The sequence below is a fragment of the Syzygium oleosum genome, unplaced genomic scaffold (assembly GCF_021117445.2).
Source record: "Syzygium oleosum isolate NSW1041296 unplaced genomic scaffold, Sole_v2.1 Sole_v2.20, whole genome shotgun sequence".
Lineage (NCBI taxonomy): Eukaryota > Viridiplantae > Streptophyta > Magnoliopsida > Myrtales > Myrtaceae > Syzygium > Syzygium oleosum.
In genome coordinates this window covers 904760-925312 of record NW_026607504.1, presented here as the reverse complement: position 1 = coordinate 925312, position 20553 = coordinate 904760, and the positions used below count along the sequence as shown (strand labels likewise).

Sequence of the window (20553 nt, the reverse complement as noted above, 5' to 3'; positions counted from 1 at the left end):
CCGACCCCTCTTCGGCCCGTCACCGTCCACTCACGGCCACGCCACTGAGCTAAGCAGAGAAGACGATGAACGGTGACAAACGAGGGCAAAATCGAAAAATCAAAAAATAGATGAGGATAGTTTTGAAAGAATTGTTTATCGAAAATTCTAAAATGCCAAGGTACCTAAGAGGCTACCTTGGGCTTTTAGCCTTCAAAAAGTCAACTTTGGCTCAACGGGGTTTCTAAAAAAAGTTTCCAAATATCATATTTTAGCCCAAAGGGCTTTATATGCCCGAAGTACATTCCCAAATGCACCCTCAATGCATTTGCCTTGAGCAAAATGCCTGCCTAAAAGTCATGTGCTTGTTTTTGGAAGTAGGCCTGTTTTCCTGCATCTCCATTTCGCCCTTCAAATCCCAAAGTTTCAGCTGGAGCATGACGTGAACGACAATGGTCTCTCGAGACGACCCATGGCTCGCGCGCGACAAGCTCTACCACGTCCTCTTCTGCCTCTTCCTCGCACTCCTCTTCTCTTACCTCGCCTCCCTCACCAACCGCCCCTTCCTCCGCCGTCACTCCCTCCTCGTCGGGTCCATCGCCTCCCTCCTCGCCGGCGCCGCCAAGGAGGCCGCCGACCAGCTCGGCATCTTCCCCTCCGACGGCGCCTCCGCCAAGGACGCCTTTGCCGACGTCCTCGGCGTCCTTATCGCCGCCTGCGCCCTCTCCCTCCGCAGCCGCAGGTCCTCGACCCGACCCAACTCCGAAACGGGTCAGCCCAGTGTTGCCTCGATGGTTTGACTCGTTTGAGCGGGTTGCTGGGTCTCATTGCTTCGTTTTGGTGAAGAATTTGCGGCTTTTTTTATCTCGATCTGATTGCTACATCGGAGAAGGATAGTTGTGAAGCTCTGAAATGCTGGATCTTCTAGCGAGGTACTCGAAAAAAGCTTGAATTTTGAGGTGGGTGCTATTTGGGATACCAACTCTTTCTGCTTAGCGTAGTCCAGTTTTTACGGCATTAAGTATGTTGTGTTGCTTAGAATTTTGGGACAAGATTCGATTTTTTCATTTTGCTCCTGTCAAGACAGCAGAGTGTAGTCCATGGTTCAGTTAATCACAGGAGGTGTTGGCATGTTCGTTATTGTCAATGGAGACATAATTTGAATCGATTTAAGTTCCTGTGATGATCGCAAAAGATTATGTCAAGAATGATGTTCCTCTCTGAAGTAAGATGAATATGAAGTAAATGCATTCCGAAGTTTAGATTTAGCTCTTATGCTTAGTGACGTGGCAATACAGATACCATTGCTTAACTTGTGGTTTTCTTTCTGCCGCTGAGTAAGTTAGCTTTGCGTTTGTAACAATCGATGTCAGGGACTATTGCCAACTACTAGCCTAAATGCGTGATCTAAAACAGACTAAGTTTGCTCGATTCATGGTTTTGTATTTTCTTTCCAATACATGACTTCCATAAACAGTGCAGTCGGGTATATACGAGTGCTTGACACATTTCCTATTAAAAAAATGTTTATAAACTTCCTTTGTACATCTCAAGTTTACTTGTTGTTTCATTGTGTTGTACTGATGTTAAGACCCTAATAGTCATATCTTAAAAATCATATAGAGTTCCCAAGAAAGCCGCATAAGATTCTACATGGATTGTGCACGGTAATCAGTTCTATAAGCCTCATAAGCATGTTTTAAGACCATACAAAGATTGCAAATTTCACCTGCAATGTTGTTGAAATCCATAATTATCAATCATTTACCACCAATCTACTCTTTGTAAGCACGAGATTTCCCTGTTTCATGACTGTGTTAGCCTTGATGAATATTATTCTATTACATATGTTCTCTGCGATCCCAAATACATAGATCAAGAAGCCAAATGTCCAAATGTATGCATAACTTCTGTTCACTGTAGCTACAGACCAATATTCTGGTTTGAAGCAAAAAGGGAATAAAGCAAGATAGAAATGAAGAGGACAATATAGCTAGCTCCATCTATATACGTTGCCAACCTAGTACATTGTTGATATTGTAGATCTATATGTCATGCTTGTTTTATTGGAGTTTCTGTTAAATGTGGCAGTATGGTGTTGTCTTTGCCTGTTGCCTCCTGAAACTAAGTAAAAGTTGAAGGCTTTTCGTGGTTGTTTCCTCCATCATCTGGCAACTTGACAGCAGTGTATATTCCAGCTCCACAAAGCGCGCCAAGTATGGGAGCGGTGAGGTAAATCCAAATGCCTCTGTACTTTCCTGCTGCTATGGCCGGTCCCAATGTCCTTACTGGATTCATTGAAGCTCCTGTGGTTGGCCTGTGCAATGAAACAGAAAGAGATGCCCCTGTGGCTCATATTGATTTCTATGTTCCGTAGTTTCCAAAACTGACTCAACAATATTTCCTTTTCCTTTCTCTGGTCTATCAAGTCTGTCCCTTTCAGTGGTTTTATGTATTTGTATGAGCATGAGCTAAGGACGAAAAGTAAGTTTTATCACGTTTGTTCATCAGTATCCAAGAGAGGTTTTTATTCTTATTGATATCAATGTGCTTTCATGCTGTTTTTTTTTTTTTTGTTTTCCTCAAGCTCCTTTGGCTTGATGGAGTAATTTTGTCTCGAAACACACAGACAGCAGTATTTATGTCAACGTTGCCTGTTGCCTGAAATACACAGAGATACAGTCTTAAGGTATTACATATTCAGCATGCAGGAAAGTCCTTTTGTGTTGGTCACACAGAACTTCTCGGGCATTGGTATCTTCGGAGGTCTAATAGATTTCCATACGAGATAAGTATGGACAATACCTAATTTTGCCGGCTTGGATTGATTTTTACTTCTCGTTTTTTGCTTAATCTAAAGGTGATTTACAAGCTGAGTTGGTGGTGGAAATCTTGGAAATCATTTGCATTTTTGTGGCATGTATTTAGGACAATAAAAGTTCCATAATCAATTAAAATCTAAAACCACTAGAAATTCTGAGTTACCCGGCGATGAGGATGTTGAGCATAACGGTAGCTCCCACTGCGATTCCCGACAACTCTCCAACCTGCGTGTACATTTTCAATCGAAAATTGATTAACTATGCCGATGGGTAGGCGAATGGATCTTTCATTCTATTTCATTTTGTTCATATGTGCAAGTGTTCCTTTTACTCGTGAAACAAACAGCAGACAAGAGAACTTGAGATCAGGAATATTATAAGTGCAAGCGACCATGCGTTGCTGCATCTATTACTGTTCAGTTACCTCGATTATAGAGAGAGGAAAGAGCCAGCTTCCTTTTAGATACCTGATGTTTTTTACCATGGGCACGTGAGAGCCTGAGAGGTCAATCTCTGCACTGGTTTGAATTTTAATTTCTTTGCAGTATTACTGTGCCAAAGTGGCACTTGCATTTGACCATTATTTGTGGATTTCGAGGAAATGCAGAAGGAAACACCGAAGATGTCTCCTTTTCCTCGGATTAAACTAAGATGAATTGTCTTGCATCGAGGACACAATGCATGTTGTATCCAATTAATCACAGATCTGCACACCTATAAGGAAATAATATCCACCCGCATAAATGAGGACTGACTGGACAAAGATCATGTAAAGATCATGTGCAGTATCAGTGAGATGGTCATCATCACAGAAACCTTCGCTTTGAACCGAAATGAAGACTGACTGGACAAAGTGATGGCGATGAGTCCAATTATTTGTTCTTTCGGAGTTGTGATGGCTTGTTTATGAGGACTGATATTTCAGACAAAACAAAAGAGAGTAGTTACAAACACGAAGAGTCCCTTACAGCTCTAGTGTCGGTGGCCACTGCAGTGACAACCAACATGAGGTTGAAGCTGATGATAAACTCCAGAGCAAAAGCTTGACCATCACTAACACCTGCTGCAGGAACAGTCACTCCTCCGCCCATTACCGGGTGAAATATCCCTTTCAGCGCAAACGCCGCACACAGCGAGGCCACTGCCTGTGCTCCAATGTAAACAGGCACCTATACCCGAACGAAATTAAAGCAAAACTATCAGTACCTGCAGAACATTTTTCGTATTAGTAAATTATGATATCTTGGTAACTTCTATACATGTTTCCATGGGAAGTGCTTGAGAGCTGCAAAGGAAATGGTGAGAGCCGGGTTGAGATGGGCTCCGGAGATGTGGCCGGTCGCAAGTATCACAATCATGACTGCGAGACCCGAGGAGGCGGCAAGGCCGAGGAGTGTCTCCGATCCATTAGTCTTCTGGTTCACTATGGGTGTGGCTGTTCCAGCAAATACTAGTATGAGGGTGCCAATGAATTCTGCTCCCACCTGGTTTTTGCAATGGCACAGGATTCATACGAGGCAATGAAAATAATGGGGCAGTTTAAAAATCGAATTTTTTAACACAATGAGTACCTTTCTTGCAAGTGAAACAGGTGGGTGTAGCAATGAGCTAGACAGAGATCTGGGCATTCCTCCTTCCATGGACCAAGGTTCCACAGAGAAGCAACCAGAGCTGTTCCTGAGAAGTGACTTCCTTCCATGACTTCTCACTGCCTTATGATCACCTCCAAAGAGTGGAGCTCCAGGAGTGCCTGGAGTAACAGGAGTTGAAGGAGCTGATGGGACTTCCTCATTCTCCATTTTTGAGTTTCCAACTTCACTTCAGATAAGCTGTAAGAAGTACTCTTTTGGGAACCAGTTATGCAACAACCAGTAGGTGGGTAAGTACTGAAGCTTTGGGTACTTGTTTGTAACTTGTTTTGAAAAGCAATAACTCTGGCTGCAGGTATTTAAAGTAGGAGAAAGATGGGTTGACTTGGAGAATCCCAAGACAGCGAGTGAGAGAAGAGAGAGAGAGCAATTAGTGGTTGGAACTGGAGATGCATGAATAAAAATTGCCATGTAAAATTGTCTTGTTTTTCGACAAAAAAAAATTGTCTTGTTTATATTTCCCTTTTCTCCTTTTCTGATTGGGTCTTGTTTTCATTTTCTTTTTATCTCGCTATTGGTTATGTGTGCGGAGGAGACGGATCTTGGCAAGTTTCTCTGCAATCATGTCATGTGCATTTTTCACTTTATCTGCCATAGTTATGCAAAGCGAACTTTGGATGACATTTTGAGTCGCATTTGCTTGGTTAAATATAGCTTGGATTAGGCTTTTTTTCGGGGTGTTAATATTTAGCAACTAACCGTTTGAGGATTAATCAAAACTTATATAAGTACACGAAAAATGTGTATTATATTTTTTTTACTGTAATTAATTCGGTCTATCATATTAACGAAAGAAAAAAAAAAATCTATGCCACATGCTTTGATAGTATGGTAAACCGAGTTTCAAGTATTCAGTACATGTTGTTCTTAGACATGCATGCAATGTGGAAGTTTCATCAGTTAAAGGGAATCTTCATTTTTTTAAGTGTGTGAGTCGTAAATTGTGCACCTAACATCTCTTGAATTTAGTTAATAAAAGGACTCCAGTGATCCGGCCACCGCTGGTGTCAACCATTGAAATAATTAAACAAAGTGCTTTAATAAACTTGATTATAATCAATTCTTAAGATTTGCAAGTACTAAGCTGACTGAATTAGATGCCAATCAACACATTTTGAAACTCAAATTCAAGAATAATTGTTCCTCATCAGTCCATGCAAGACACCGAGATCCTCGAACGTGTCGACATGTCTTTGAGGTGGATCTGGAAGCTAAAGGCTAAGATTGGTTTCTCCACTTTGCTACCGGTTCTGGAAAAAGTAGCCCGAGCTTCGCAAATAATGTCCTTGTTCTCTCTCCTGTGGGCATGTGTTTCTTTAGACTTAAAGTGAGCCGTTCATGATTTTCTGTTCTCTCTCATGTATTGAGCTAATTTCTTATTTTCTGCAACAAGGTTTTCAGCAGAGGACATTTTCGTTAAGCATGCATAAAACAAAGTGTACCTCAATGTCGACAATCCATTCATCAAATGAAAAGACCATAATGCTTGAGGTAGGCATCTGAATCCAACTGAATTACTGAATTAAGTAACAAAAATGGATATGGGATTGGGATGCAATGTCCATGGAGACAGGTAAAAATGATTCGATCCCCAGTTCTCTTGCTAGCCATTACGACGTAACTTATGAAACTAGGAATCCGCTATCGGCAGCTTGACCATGGCATAACTTATGAAGCTAGGAATCCGCTATCGGCAGCTTGACCATGGTAGAGTCCACGTGGGATCCACATGGCTCGATGACTAATAGCACAGTGGCCATGACTCCATGTCTTTCTATGAAACAATCTCTAGTTGCACATCACATCCCGTGAGAATCAGCAGAGAATGTTTATACCTACTTGTTACCTAAGAAAATGCCTTTAAACCTAGGGGGCATAAATTCTCCTCATCCAAGGATGTGTGGTCTCCCCCAGATTACCTGTTTCCTTCTCCACTCATCTCCTGGACCTCAATTCAGCTTAAAATCAAAGCTCCGTGCCTTAAATTCCCTTTCTCACTTGATAGCAGTCTCCGTCAAAGCTTTGAGATCGTGTAAGACTGTAGGAACATCCTGTGCGGAAATAAAGGATTATTGTCAAATCAACCAGTTGCACAAAAAGAACACCAAGAGCATTCTAGTAAGGACCATTATTTTGTTGTGCATGTTAACAATGGAAGAGGAATATGTAAATCAAGCATAGAAAATGAAAGCCATTGCTAGCCAGTCATTTTGGACAAAAAGAGGCCTTTAGAATAAATTTATTTCTTTCATGGGGCGACATCATAGAGCCAAAAATGCTCTGTAGGTTTCACGGGACAACTTCATTAAAGTATCCGGATGCTATACCGAGAACCCCAATGTTATCTGCATATGAAACATCGGGAGGTGATAATAGCCAACTATTTTCAGGGAGAAAATAGGCAGCCTAAGTGAATATAGAACAGCAACAAATGCAAAACAGGCACCATCACACTCAATTGTAGAAAGGAAAATCATCCTATCCCAACAAGTACACAAAATGATCGCATCCCATTGCTCAACACAGCACTCAATCATGCTGGAACTGAGAGATTACTGCATTCGATGGAACTAGCAGTGAGGGCGCACAACAAAACCTGGAGAGAACAAAGTTTTAGAAAGGACTACAAGTTTACCAGAAAAAATGAAAACAAGAACTTTGCTTAAAACTTCAACTTGGTCACTTTACGGCAGATATTGGTGGATTTTTTACCTGAAAGTTAAAATTCCCAGCAGCAGGGATAACACCAACATTTTTTAATGTGTTCTGTCACATCAAAGTAACGTAACAATGCCTTAAAAGACCAAACAGCAAATGAACTAGCATTCCTAAATCCTGAGGACAAGTTCAACAATGATGCATATCATTTATAAAAAATCTAGCTATCAGCTCGGAGAACTTCAACATATATTCTCTAACATATCATTCAGTAGTTTGAACCTCAATAGGTTACTCAATCAGATATCAAGGACATTGCACGATAAAACTGCTGTAGGACACATCAAGAAGCAAAAAAAGTGGACACAAATCCCATATACCCCTATAACTGAATCCAAGAACAACCATTTCGGACAGCAAGATTTACAGATAGCAAGAGTGGCTGGCCCAACATGCAGTACAAACTGTTTCGTTGTTAGGTAATGTACTTGAAACAAGATGGTAATCTATATGTGTATTTCTTGTTCATCATCTGGAGAATTCACTTATACACGAATTGATACATGATACTTCCGCAACATCATGGAGAAGCGGAAGATGGTACAACCGGCATCAGAAGAAGAGATTTCAAAATCCAGGAGTACAGCAAATCTTGCCAGGTATTTTACTTTCAGATATTGTGTTAACATGTTTTCTTGAAAATAATTTGTACACTCACAAGATGACCCCGTTCAGAACATAATTTGCTCCTCAAACATGTTTAAGTGCAAAAGCTTCTTTGAGATGTATCAAAGCCAAAAACAATTCTAAACCAGCTTACCTCATCAATTTCAAAACAACCAAAAGATAATGGTGGACCTATTATAGCAAGGTGAGACTTTTAACTTACAAAACTCCGCCAAAAGTTCACAGAGCAGAGTTTGCATAAGACAAAGTAGAACAAACAGCTTCAAAAACAACCCTTCTACTAAATTCTATTTCATGTTCATTGTGTACTTTGTCCATTTTCCACACCTAGACCATACAATACACCAGCATATTTTTCCAGTGATCCACTAAAGAAATTGTCTTTCAATTTTCTAAAAGTACAGGATGTCAACAAACTATCTGATCCCGCTTGGTGACAAATCCCCACTCTTTCCACTTCCAACAACTCCGCGAGCTTGTTCAGACCTCCATGAAGACTATTGCAGAACTTCATCAGGTGCTTGATGTCGTATAACATCGGGAAATACATGTTTATCAATTTAAAGAATTCTGCTTGTGTGTTGGGTAAATCCTGACACGTCAACAGCTTGAGCACGTATCCAAAATCATAACCGCAGTGGAAAGTCACCCAATAAACGCTATCATTCAGCACGATGCCAGACGACATCAATAACTCCCCAAATTGCCTTGCATCAACGCCCTTCTCATTGTTCTTCCTGAAATCTATGCCACACTGCTTGAGAAGCTCGATGGAATCGCTTGCGAAGACATCCTCATTCAAATCGAATTCCCGAAAGTTGAATTGCCAAATGCAACACTTATCCGTCCCGCAGGTAGGCAAGTTCCCTTTCTCATCAGAGAACGTGAGACCCAACTGAATCAGCTTCAGCAGATTGACATTGTCCCTCAATGTTTGGTAGTGGTAGTCATTCAGGCTCTTGAAACTGCCCACGGGGCGAAGAACAACGCCAGGGAACTCGGTGTCCATCGCGATGTATGGATAATCGTCGACTATCGCGCGGATTAGCTCAAATTCTTGCTCAAGGTTATCGTTCCACACCTCGCGGATATGAATCAAGTCGCTCTTGGGCAACAGCGACATCCCTCCGAGGCATAAATGGAACCGAAATGGACGAAATTTCAGGGCCTCTAAACAGAGACTTCCGCGATCGACACGACAAAGAAAACTCAGAAGCTTATCCGAAAGCCTATTGGGTTGAACCGGATCTGCAAAGGGTCACGTAAAGTTCTATACTTTAAATACGAACAACGAAATTGATTGACACCCAACATAGATCCGTAAAGTAAAGAATCAAAACCAACGCAGAAACATGGACAACATGCAAAACAACAAAACTGGAACACACGGTTATCGAAACCGACCTTCGGAAGGGATTAGTGATGAAGGGTCGACGCAGGGAACTCGAGCTGGAAAAGATTGGCGATACCGGGGCTGAAGAACAGAGACAGAGAAACGGAGACAGGGTATGAATGGCCTCCCTCCCTTTCCCTCTCCCTCTCCCTCTCCCTCTTTCTAGAGGTTGGATTAAAATAGCAGTGCTGCGTGTTCATTTGAAGGCGGTTATGAGACCGCAAGAACAAATTTTTAATCAGCGTTTATTCTTTTTGAATAATCAAATTTTGTTTATTGCTGTCGTGTTTCTTTCGTCCACGGTCGTTCCTTGCCTCGTCCTAAATCCACTCCTATTTTGGCTGTATACCCACCCCCAGGAAATGACAATGACGAATGTACCCAAATTGCGGGTTTCCCAGTCGCGTTTCTTTGCTCTTTACACTTCAACATCTCATCTTTTTCTCTCCTCACGGCTCTCGTGCGGAATGGGTTGCTTTTGGGCTGCTGTCCCTGCCTCCGCCCTTGTTACTTCGAGTTCCAACTTTGCGCCACGGTGATTGCTGGGATGCCGTTATAGGTAGTTGGCCGGAGCGAGCTCGATCCAAGGTGGTGTGCTCGGAGATAGCCTCCATCCCCGAGCGTGGGGCGATGGGAGCAAAGTGGAGAGAGAGAATGCCTGTGACATAGCCTCAATGGGACTTTGGGATCCATAATGTGGGTATATTTGTCATTTTTAATCCCTTAAGGTGTGCACGGAGCCAAAGTTGGGGTGAATTTAGTGTTCTACCTTTTTTTGGGTTAATATTATTAAAAACTCTAAATTATGTCTATTATGATGCTAATATCTCAAAACATTTTTATGTCACTAAAACCCTAAACTTTGTCTATCATAACATCCATATCCCAAACTCTTTGTCACTACACTATTTCTATTGTGATATTAATACTCTAAACTTTTTTTGTACACTAAAAACCAAAACTTGTATTAAAATGACAAATATAACCTTAATCATAGTTTCGTCCAAAACAACTGTTAAAAATCTTACGGAGCAACTTGTAAGGACAACAATAGGCAAACCAAATTGACTTTGGGATTAGAAATCAAAATGACATCGTTAGCACAGTTACTAGAGGGAAATGATGTCGTTTTGTAGCCGCATTATATTATTTCCTTCTAGAAATGATATCGTTTTGGTTTTACTAAAGCTTTGTCAAAGAAAAACAAATTACTAAACGGATGATAAGTGGTCATAATTATGTCATGTGGCTTGTTACATGGCGATTATAAAGTAAACATTTTTTCAGTTCCGGTCTTAATATAATAGATACAATGCAGATTAATTGATTTGGGCACACAAGGAAACCGTAAAGAAAACCCAAATTTCAGAGTCCAACTGAAGAGTGATTAAAGTACAAAAATCCTCTGACCAAAAAAAAAAAAAAAGTACAAAAATCCTGGAGAAAAACTAAAAAGGAAATGAAATGGAAAGTGAATTTTGTCCTCCAAATTCCTTAAGTCCCCAAAGATATGACACACCTTTAAAGCTCTTATTTTTATTATTATTTTCACTCAAAAGAAGCAAACGTGAAAGCGCCAATGAAGAGCACAGTCCCACGGTCGAAGGAGCCAGCCGAGGAACCAAAAATGGGAGCGCATTCAAAACCCAAGAATTCAGACCAAATTCATCGTATTGGCGGAATCCGAATATGGGTGTTCCTTAATTTCGTTCTTGGATGCATCCCCGTGCATGGTCTACACTTTGCTTCGAATCCCCAATTGCTGCCTTTCCACTCTTGCTCTTGAGTTGCCCAGTTTTGATTCACCTCTAAAACCACACCATGAGTTTCAGATTGCTCTCACTGCGAAGTCTGCGAGAAAGTATCGGTGATCTTTGTGTTCTTTTAGCGTAAGGGTGGGTGGGTGAGTGACCACTCCAAGTAAAGAGAGATAAAAATGGCGTCTTGTTCTTCCTCGTTTGAGAGAAGTTTGGAAGTGAAGCTCAGACTGGTTGGCAATGGCCTCCTCAACACCCCTTCTTCTGCTGATGAACTTCTCTCTCTTCTCGATGTATGGTGCCCAATTTGCCCATTCATGCATTTGTATACGATGATCTGGTGTACAGTGTTTCTTTGGCTTACTCGCATTGGGTTTTTATGCTGTGTTCATTGGGATAAAAATGATAGCTTGATGGTGTTTGAATAGTTGTTTGGTGGTGTTCAGTATTTGTGCCGAATTACTACTCATCAACGTTCTTTGCCTTTGGAACTGATTGTCATTTCTGTTCTGAATTTTTTCCATCATTCTTCTGTATCACATGGACTGATTCTTCGTATGGTTTTGTAGATTATGTCCTTTTCCTTCCAAGATTGCAGCTTTAAGCTCATTTGATCGCCTTTTGGCTACATATGATATCTCTTGTCATCTGACGTTATGTATTCAGTCCCCATTGTGGTATTTTTTTTTTTTTTTGGTCCGAAAACACCCATTGTTGTGATTCATATGGTACTTTTTTGAGTGAAATATGTTAACTTTGTACTTCTAGTTACTCATTTGTTAATTGTTATGTGTCAAATGTCCCCTTGCTGTCTTGCTGGATCTTCTCTTGCTAACGCTGGCAATTGGGACATGTCAAGAATCATCAGGAAATAATCGTAGCAGATATGCTAAGTTCTCTAGTAGATAAACTTTTACTCGGAGGCCTTGTTCAGATAATATCTACGTTCTATTTGAAGGTTGTATAATGGCTTTCAAACTCTGTTCTGTATGATAATATCAGATATGGTGTTTTAAATTAATTAATTTTTTTTTTGTTGTGGATGCAACTGAATGCTTTATTTACAATGCTCGTTGTGCTTAATGTTTCTTCAGCGTTTGCTTCTTAGCATGATTAATGATGTTTGTGCCACCATGAGCTTCAAAACTCTGTTGCTAATTATGATTTCTGATCCCCCTCGTACGCTTGATGATTTTTTATCTGTTCAATGACATCACTTATCCGCCTCTTTACTATTTTCAATGAGTGTGCCTTTTCTTCTTGTGATTTTGGAAGCATTTCTCTTATCAGGTACGTTATTGCTTTGACTTACATGTTCCACTGCATTTCAGGATGCTGAGGATCTGTTAGCTAACATGGAGCAAGGACCATCAGACCCTCTCCAAGATTCCCTTCTTCCAGTTATGAAGGCACTAATTGCTGATTCTCTTTTGAAACATTCTGTTGAGGGTGTTAGAGTTTCTGTAACATATTGCTTCAGTGAGGTTCTGAGGATAAGTGCGCCTCAAGAGCCATTCAATGATGACCAGATGAAGGTGTAATATCTGATATCGTACTTTGATGTGGCCAACACTTTTCATTCTAATTAAAATTAGCTTGTTGGTATCAAATGGTTTTCATATCAATCCATTTCATTTGCATGCAGGTGATTTTTGAGTTAATTGTGGAGGCATTTTCTAAGTTATCTCAGCCATCCACGCAATATTATGAAAAGGCCCTGTCCATTCTTGAGACTGTTGCAAGGGTCAAAGCATACCTTCTTATGCTTGACCTTCAATGCAATGCGCTAGTTGTCCAGATGTTTCAAATTTTCTGGGCAATCATTAGGTAAAAGGCTTACTGGATACATATGTTTACTAACTTATATTCTATCTTTCATATAATAATTGGATTTTTTTTTAGAGACTGAAAACTCTTCTATTGATGAGAATATAAGGGAACCTTTTTTATTGACTGCTAATTCTATTAACATTGCTCTTTCGAGTCCTTCAAGTTGGCTGTAGAAATTTGGCTTGTCCTTTTATCTAGTAATTTTACTTTTGACTCAGATATGTTGAGCCTGACACTATGAAATTTGCTGATTACATTCACCAAAGCTAATATACGCGGTAGGTTGCCTTTTATGGTTGGAAAAATGTGGTTAACCAGTTCACATGGTTTTCCTCGGTACTTATGACCTTCTCTTTAATAATATAGGAATAGATTCTCCTGCTAAACTCAATTAAGGGGGGTCTGCACTAAACATTTGGCCTTAAGCTGATTATGATGACAAAAAAATTCCATTGTAAATACTAAATGACATTATGGTGGCTGGGTTATCCTAAAATCAAAATATTGAAGCGCAAGAAATAGTAGTAGAAAAGTTTATCTCTTCTTCTCTTGATTTTGTTATTCTGTCTTCCTGTTTCTTTATCATATATTGGCTCTTCTTTTCATGTGTGCTTTTGTTGATGCTAACATTGAAAAATTAAGTTCACCTTTCACTAGTGTGAATGGGCAATGTCTACGATTTCTATATGACACTTTTTGTCATCTTTGGCAAGAAGAGTACATGCTTCAACTGGTAAGGTGTTGTGATCATGAACAAAATACGAGTAGAATGTTTATGAAAAGGAAGCAGTCCCCAAGGAAGGATTTTGTAGTATATTGTGCATTAAGTAGTGATCCTATTCATCTTGGAGAAAAAGATCTAGTTTGAATATCAACACTTCTTTGATAGGACACTCTGTCAATGCTCTCATTTGATGGCTTACTTGAATAAAATTATAGTTCTTGACTTATTTCTATCTTTTCTCAGTAGTGTTCACCTTTGATACCCTGTCATTTTTTTTGATGATCTCTTCTTGGTCAAGGTTGGATCCCACAGATGATGTACTGTGGGCTGTGGAGCAAATCATGACGGACATCCTCGGTGAAAGTGAGGATATCTCCTTGGGGCTTCTTAGTCCTCTTCTTGCTAGTGTTCTAAAAGAAAATAAGGTAATTGTCTTGTTCTTTTCTGCCATTTCAGCGTGGTTTCTGTGTGCTTTAGTTTCTAATAGGGTGTCTACTGTCATTTAGAATGCCGCACCTTTGTGTTGGAAGCTTGGAGAGAGGGTCATTGCCAGGTGTGCAGCTAAGCTTGGACCTGTTCTTCATGGAGCAGTACAATCCAATGGCACCACTGTGGATGATTACTCTCCTGTTGTGGCTTCCATATGCGAAAATGAGCCTACAACCATGGAGAATAATTATGCTAATGGTTCTTCACAACCAGTGGTGCGTCTCTTGATTTTTATAGGACCCCATCCTTTCTCTTTATGCTGAATACAATCGTATTGCTTCTGATTTGCCATCCTTCCATGGAATAGGGTTCTAGATGAAATGGAACTTTGGTGCTGACTGTTTATTGTCTTTTCCGATAAAGATTTTCCATTGCCCATGATAAGCTGCTAAAATCTTGAAACTTTTTACTCTGGCTCCTTCATCTCATTGTTGTTCTCTTGGATGGTGGATATACAATGCTTTTCCATACAAAAGCTGATATACAGGGCTTGATTTCTTGGAATTGTCCTACTTCATGTCTAGCTTTGTGCATTTTTCTGTCATTAATGTATTTTGAGGTGCTTCATGCCATATTAAGTGGCTGTATGAGCCAGAAAAGACTCTAGACAAAAGACAAAGATCAATAGAGAAGTATAACTGTATTGTACCCTTCTCCAGCCCATCTCCACCATTTGTCTAATGAGCCCTCCAGTGTTGGCTGTTATAATCAAATCCCTCATTATATATAATTTTGTTTTTAGTCTTCCACTCCGGTCGGCTTTCTCTCTATCTGTTAGTCCTTCCCCTCGTTTTCTTTTCTCCTTGACCGATCTCAACCTATTAAATGGCCGAAGAGACTCATTATTGTCACATTCGACTTTTTGCCATCAGGCGGCTCATGGGCTTGATTTTTCCCCTGGGGAAGTTGTTCCTGATCTGGATAGTGCTCCTGGATCGAGTACAAGTGATGCTGCTGCCCTTCTTTTCCCCAATAATATTGTTCCTGTTGCTAAAACAACTACAGACAAGGCTGATTCTGCAGATTCTAAGGGTTCAACCAAGCTAGAAATTGACTTTAAGGTGCTTCCAAAGAAAAGGGAACGGAAGCCAAACAAGTTGATGAACCCCGACGAAGGCTACAAAATCTCTTGGCTATGCGTAGATAGGAAAAAATTTGGTCGTAGAAGGGTCCTTACAAATGGCCATGATCTTTCAGCTGCCCCTAAAATTTCTTCGAGAAAGAGAAGAACCCGGCAAAAGGTGAATGTTGAACCAGATGCAGGTGAGACAACCGTTGCTCGCGATGAGGAAGCTCCAGTCCCTGGTGATCTTGCAGGGAAAAAATCAAAGCTCTCGATAGTGGGGGAAAGGACGAGCAATTTCAACAAGGCCGTATCAGAGGTATATTTGTAATTTTGGTTTGATGCTGTACTTTTATTATTGTTTCTTTATTATGAAGTCTTCCTTTCTTTCAATTAACATAGTGAAGTATATCAACAAGTTTTTGTTGAACTTTCGATACTGTCATCAAACGGTCTGGAACTGCTTCTTTTTTTTCTTTTTGCTGTACAGCATATTCTTTGCCCGTCAGTTTGATTTTCACAAATTCAAATTCCTTTATTAAATTTATTCAGGGGTCTGGGGTGCCTGGCAGACGATTGGTGGGTCGGAAAATAAAGGTTTGGTGGCCATTGGATGAGATGTGAGTACTCGAGGACCTTCACCTTGGGATATTACATCTTCATTTGGGTTTATCATGTTTATTTCTTTCTCAATCCTCTTACTCTTGCACCCACTACTGCTGTTGCTTTATTGTGAGGGTCAGTAGCACTAATGGTAGTTATCAATTTCTTCCTATTGCTTATTTACAGGTTTTATTATGGTGTCATTCAATCTTATGACCCGTTTAGGAAGAGGCACAAGGTGAGATGAATTTCATATGTTAAAACTTCTTCAACTGTCATTTGCCATATGCTCTTGTCAGTTCAGTTAGCTTCCTGTATGCATCTGGATGGTGCAGATCGTTATTTTCTATGATTATCCTCATTTCCTGTCTAACAGGCTTCTTTGAAATAAGACTTTTGCTAAACTTGTCTATCTTGTCCCTTGCGCTGCTTGTCGCTACCTCCTAATTTTGCTCCTACCCCTTGCAATCTAGCAATCGCACGTTCTTTGATATTGAAGTATATTTCACCTGATTGTGGACTGTAGGTCTTGTACAATGATGGGGACATAGAAACGTTAAACCTTGAGAAGGAACGGTGGGAGTTCGTTAAGGATGATTTGCCAGATGAAGTAAGTGTTCACTTTAAGTCGTGCTGTCTATGTTTCCTCACAAGTTTGAAACTTAGAACTAATTGCTATGAAATGTCCTTTTCTGGGTGTTTTATAGCACCGACAGGAGGCTGATCATCCGAAACCCAAACCTTCACCCGTCATGTAAGTTTTTCCTTTCACTCACTATCTTTGCCTGCATTCACTTCTTGTGTTTCATGGTGATATCACTTATTTTGTTTGGTTCTGATTTCCATCAGGCGGGAACACAAAAAGGGCAGCAGCAAGAAGTCACAGTCACCGAGGAAATTAGTGATAGAACAGAATGTTGAAAGGTCTGATCTGGATACTGTACATTTTCTGTCGTTTGCTTCACTTGACTAGAGGTTTAATTCCAATGCTTTTGTTGCAGGGCTGAAGCATCCTCCAGAGTCCCAGAAGTTAAAGTTCCACAGTTTGGGAACCAAAATGTGGGCAGAGACGAGTCCAGTGACGATGAGAGCACTGAAGATAATTTATATGAGATCAGGGTCCGGTCGAAGGATGTCCAGCGAGAATATCCTAGCTCAAGCACGTCGGATGATTCGACTCCTGAAGCTAGCCCTCCTAGACCTTGGTGGCTGAAGTGAAGCTTTGTCATCATCAGCTTGGAAAATTTTGAGGCTGCTTTGGAAGTAGAGTAGCTTTATGTAGTGGTAGAATTACTAGAAGTAATGCGCAAGATCTTGCAAGTTGGGTTCCTTACACAAAGTATAGAGGTCTACGTGCGAGAGCTTGTAGTCTTTTGGCCCTTGTATAGGCATCAGTGATTTGTCATTGCTCCTCGAAATGTCTGCAACGATGGAAATGCAAGTATTTGCGAGGCTTGTAAGAGCGATGGCTTGTGTTCATTTCATATGGTCTAGAAATGGAATTCGTATATATTCATTCTTTGGAAAGCTAGAAGTGTGGATCGGTTCCTTTGTTAGTCATGTTACTTGATCTCTTTCTCCCTGCATAATTGGGAAGCCTCCGATATGATGTATCCCCAGTTTTCTTGATACCTGGCGATAATAATACACATGAAACGAATGGTGGTTCTTTTGAAAATATTAAGGCAAAATTCTAATAAGCTCGGTAAAGTGCGGCCGTTTTCTCAAAGTGCTCTATGAACTTGAGTTTGTCTCGAATGATCTCCGTACTTGGTAAGTGTCCTAGAATCAGCAAGGGGCTTAGGCGAATGAATCCTAGAGAAAGAGAGCGAAAGTGAGGGAGAGAGGGGGGAAGGGGCAGGGGCCGGTAGGATGGTGACGGTGTACTAGAATCAGCAAGGGGCTTAGGCGAATGCCCTGCCCATGTCGCTGCTTCGAGCATGGTGGCCCTAGGCATTGATATTGCTGGAGTTCCGAGCGTTTTCTGTGTTTTTTCTCTGGCAATGGTTTTGAGTTGCGAGCACTTTCATCTTTACTTCGTTAGGACAGTTAAAAAATTTTACTCCTTTTTCAGCGTCCATTACGTGGTCGTGTCTGAGATTCTGTGTGGATGAGGAGCGAGAACAGAACCACGCTAGTTCTGGTATAGGCGATGTCTTAGTGGACTTGTCGTTGATGCTCGGTATTGGAGTGGGGGCTCTAGTAGGTTTGCTTTCAACAGGGGAGTGGGGTGAGTTGCTACTTTGAAACTTCTTTGTTAGTGATGCATCTAAAGGAAACAACAACGAATGAACTGGTCTTGCTTCCTATAAACAAGGTCGGTTCGGGTCGTGCTTTTTTCATTCTTTCTTTAGCTAATACACTCTTTATAATAGTATTTTGACCATATTATTCTCCATGGGTCCTACATTTTCAGCATCCTCCTTTATTTAGTTTCTTTCTTTTTCTTTTCTTGTGAGTCCCACCATCCTCTTTCTTCTTGATTCTCTTTGTTCTCTCTCCTGGAGGTAATTTTAGCCCTCTCTTATTCGTCTTAATTAAATCTATCATAGTTCATGTCTTGGTGGTAATTCATCAATTATCTGGAAATGAAGATAATCCCCTCTCATCTCAATTTCGCTCCAAAAAAGATTTACATTTTCCAATTAGCCAAGAAGATGGAAAGAAACGAGACAAGAAGAAGAAGCTTCAATAAAATTTCGTTTTTCTCACTCTCATCGGAAGCAATTGGAGGTTTGATCTTTTTCTACTTCTTTGTTTTCTTCATCAGCTATTGAATTATGACCATGGACAACATGACTCTCAACATAATCAATGTCGACCGAATTATGACCATGAACTACAGGACCACTAACATCGTAGTCTTGCTCCTCTCTCTCTCTCTCTCTTCTCTCTCTAGTTTTGATCTCTCCATTTCTTCTTCCTCTTCTTGTTCACCGTGATAGACATACTGTCTAACCTCTGTTTTAGCTAACCGCTCTTTACTCTTTCTCCCACAGCCTCACTTTCAGCATACCATTTCTTCTCTTTCATCTCCCCCTACTTCACTCTCTCTCAACCACACAAAGTATCCTTTTAACCTTCACACAAACCACCTCGATAACCTCTACTGGTAATTGGATTGAGAGAGAGAGAGGGAGAGAGTGCAACTAGAGGGAAATCAATAAGTGATGTCGTCTCCCCTTCTTTCAAACACCACTCCGAGCCCGCGCCTTATACTCTTGCCACCGCCGTCGTTGCTACTCCCTTGGGGTCCGACCAGGAAGCCATAGAGTCGAAGTGCAGCGAGTCTCCATTTTAACCACTAACATAACCACCAACATCGTCTGCTAATAAAAATTAGATGGAAGGTGGGATCCACAAGAAAGAAAAAGAGAAACCTAACGAACATCACATTTGAGAGAAAAGAATGGGAATACTTTTGGTAGAATAGTAACAAAGGATGCTGAAAAAGTGGGACCCATGAAGGATAATATGGTTAAAACACTAAAATTGAGAATGTATTAGTTATGGAAGGAGTGGAAAAAGCGTGGTCTGTTCTTGGTATTTCTATTGATATCTCTTGTCACTTTGGTATTGAATCGTACTTGTTCCTATAGTTCATGGATCTCCCGATTCGAAGCGCCGACGATGGCGGTGAGTATGCATAAGTCCAGTGAGGTTCGCTTGTCTTTGGTTCTTGGAGAGCGTCCCCGTCAGCCGGCCTTGCGCGCCCCTTGTCCTCTCTCTCTCTTTCTCTCTCTACTATTCCAGGCTTCATCATTTTTTTATTATTTTGATTTTCTGGGCAATTTTTTTATTGGCGGACAAAGTTGCCCCTAATACTGACGCACAATGCGCACGCGAGATGCACATGTTCGGCGGCCGGCCATTTTTTCCATCCGCGATCGCCGCAGGGTGTTATTTGATGTTCACTTAGGGAGCTAATTGCATTTTACGAAATAACAATGGGGTCATTCTATAAATAACGGGTATCTTTTTCTAGCCCCCAAAAAAACAGAATCTCCAATTAATGGAGCCAAATTTTCATATGGGCTGCGTTACGATATGAACTGGCCCATCTACTAAAAATACAAGAAGATTTAAGACGGTCTCTCTCTCTCCACTCCATAGCCTCTGCTGCTCTTGCAAGAACTTGTGGAGTCTCCGGAAAGAGGAAGACAATGGCCAAAAAAGCAAGAAACAAGAAGAAGAAAATAGGAAGATGGTCTCACCCGACTGCTCTGTTCCTCTATCTATTACTAGGTTCGTGTTTATCTATGATGGTTGTGATTCCTTTCTCTTTTTTTTCGCTGATTGTCGATTGGCATGGCAGCTTGGTTCCATCAGTGTCGGGTACTTTGGTGTTTCCTTAGCGCCCTTTTTCTAGGAAAAAAGAACAATGCATTCATCTCTTTATGGTTCAAAACGAAAAGATACCTCTGTTCTGCTTAAAATTTGTTGATTTTTCTTGCCATTTGCAGATAAAATCAGGTTTTTTGCCTACTTATTATTGACAAAGCCAAGCTGCAAAATTTTCTAACGGAGTGTGCTTCAACAGGTACGTGTGCATGCTTAAGTTGATTTTTTGTCGTTTTCTTATTGAGTTCGATGAAGTTTTTTTCCTTTTTGTTTTCGCGTCTGCATAACTTGTCAATGTAAGCTTCGTCGATTGCAGACTATCAACTTTTGTTTTTTTTTTTTTCTTTCTAACCAAAAGAACTTACACCCACGTAAAACTATCATGATATGAGTAATCATAATGGCGTATGTCTCGTTTGTGGGTTGATGTTTTGCTTCTCAAAGTTATAAGTCAGTCCTTCCTCTGTGGGTTGTATTGCATATGATTTTTTTTCTATGAATTATGAAATCCCTTCTCACAATAGTATGGATTCTGGGTTTTCTCAATTGGTTTTAGGA

The 20553-nt window shown here is 40.6% G+C and overlaps 2 protein-coding genes and 1 non-coding gene across 4 annotated transcripts; 2 read left to right on the top strand and 1 right to left on the bottom strand.

Annotated features, from left to right (window-relative positions):
- The first annotated feature begins 779 nt into the window (after positions 1-779).
- Positions 780-4905, top strand: LOC115689139 (uncharacterized). Of its 2 annotated transcripts, XR_008818629.1 has the most exons (3): positions 780-938; positions 2071-2463; positions 2567-4905. It is a non-coding gene; the product is annotated as an uncharacterized LOC115689139 (transcript). The 2 variants fall into 2 exon arrangements; XR_008818628.1 differs by having other exon boundaries at positions 2071-4905.
- A 3031-nt stretch (positions 4906-7936) lies between these two features.
- On the bottom strand, positions 7937-9356 carry LOC115689142 (probable CCR4-associated factor 1 homolog 6). Its single transcript, XM_030615130.2, has 2 exons — positions 9200-9356; positions 7937-9043 (listed from the first exon to the last, which is right to left on the bottom strand). Exon 2 carries the CDS (start codon positions 8916-8918, stop codon positions 8094-8096), a length of 825 nt encoding a protein of 274 aa, XP_030470990.1. The 5' UTR covers positions 8919-9043; positions 9200-9356; the 3' UTR covers positions 7937-8093.
- Positions 9357-10737: 1381 nt separating this feature from the next.
- Positions 10738-17210, top strand: LOC115689069 (sister chromatid cohesion protein PDS5 homolog E). Its single transcript, XM_056320364.1, has 12 exons — positions 10738-11238; positions 12277-12480; positions 12591-12772; positions 13798-13924; positions 14006-14203; positions 14861-15370; positions 15604-15671; positions 15841-15892; positions 16181-16264; positions 16362-16408; positions 16504-16578; positions 16656-17210. The coding sequence occupies exons 1-12, from the start codon at positions 11125-11127 to the stop codon at positions 16870-16872; spliced, it is 1878 nt and encodes a 625-aa protein (XP_056176339.1). The 5' UTR covers positions 10738-11124; the 3' UTR covers positions 16873-17210.
- Positions 17211-20553: the final 3343 nt, after the last annotated feature.

Excerpts from the sequence above, each read along its gene's own strand:
- LOC115689142 (XM_030615130.2), bottom strand. The coding sequence starts at position 8,918 with ATGTCGCTGTTGCCCAAGAGCGACTTGATTCATATCCGCGAGGTGTGG.
- LOC115689069 (XM_056320364.1), top strand. The coding sequence starts at position 11,125 with ATGGCGTCTTGTTCTTCCTCGTTTGAGAGAAGTTTGGAAGTGAAGCTC. Across the intron at positions 15,672-15,840 it reads TGGTGGCCATTGGATGAGAT|GTTTTATTATGGTGTCATTC; the intron begins GTGAGTACTCGA and ends GCTTATTTACAG. Across the intron at positions 15,893-16,180 it reads CGTTTAGGAAGAGGCACAAG|GTCTTGTACAATGATGGGGA; the intron begins GTGAGATGAATT and ends TGTGGACTGTAG.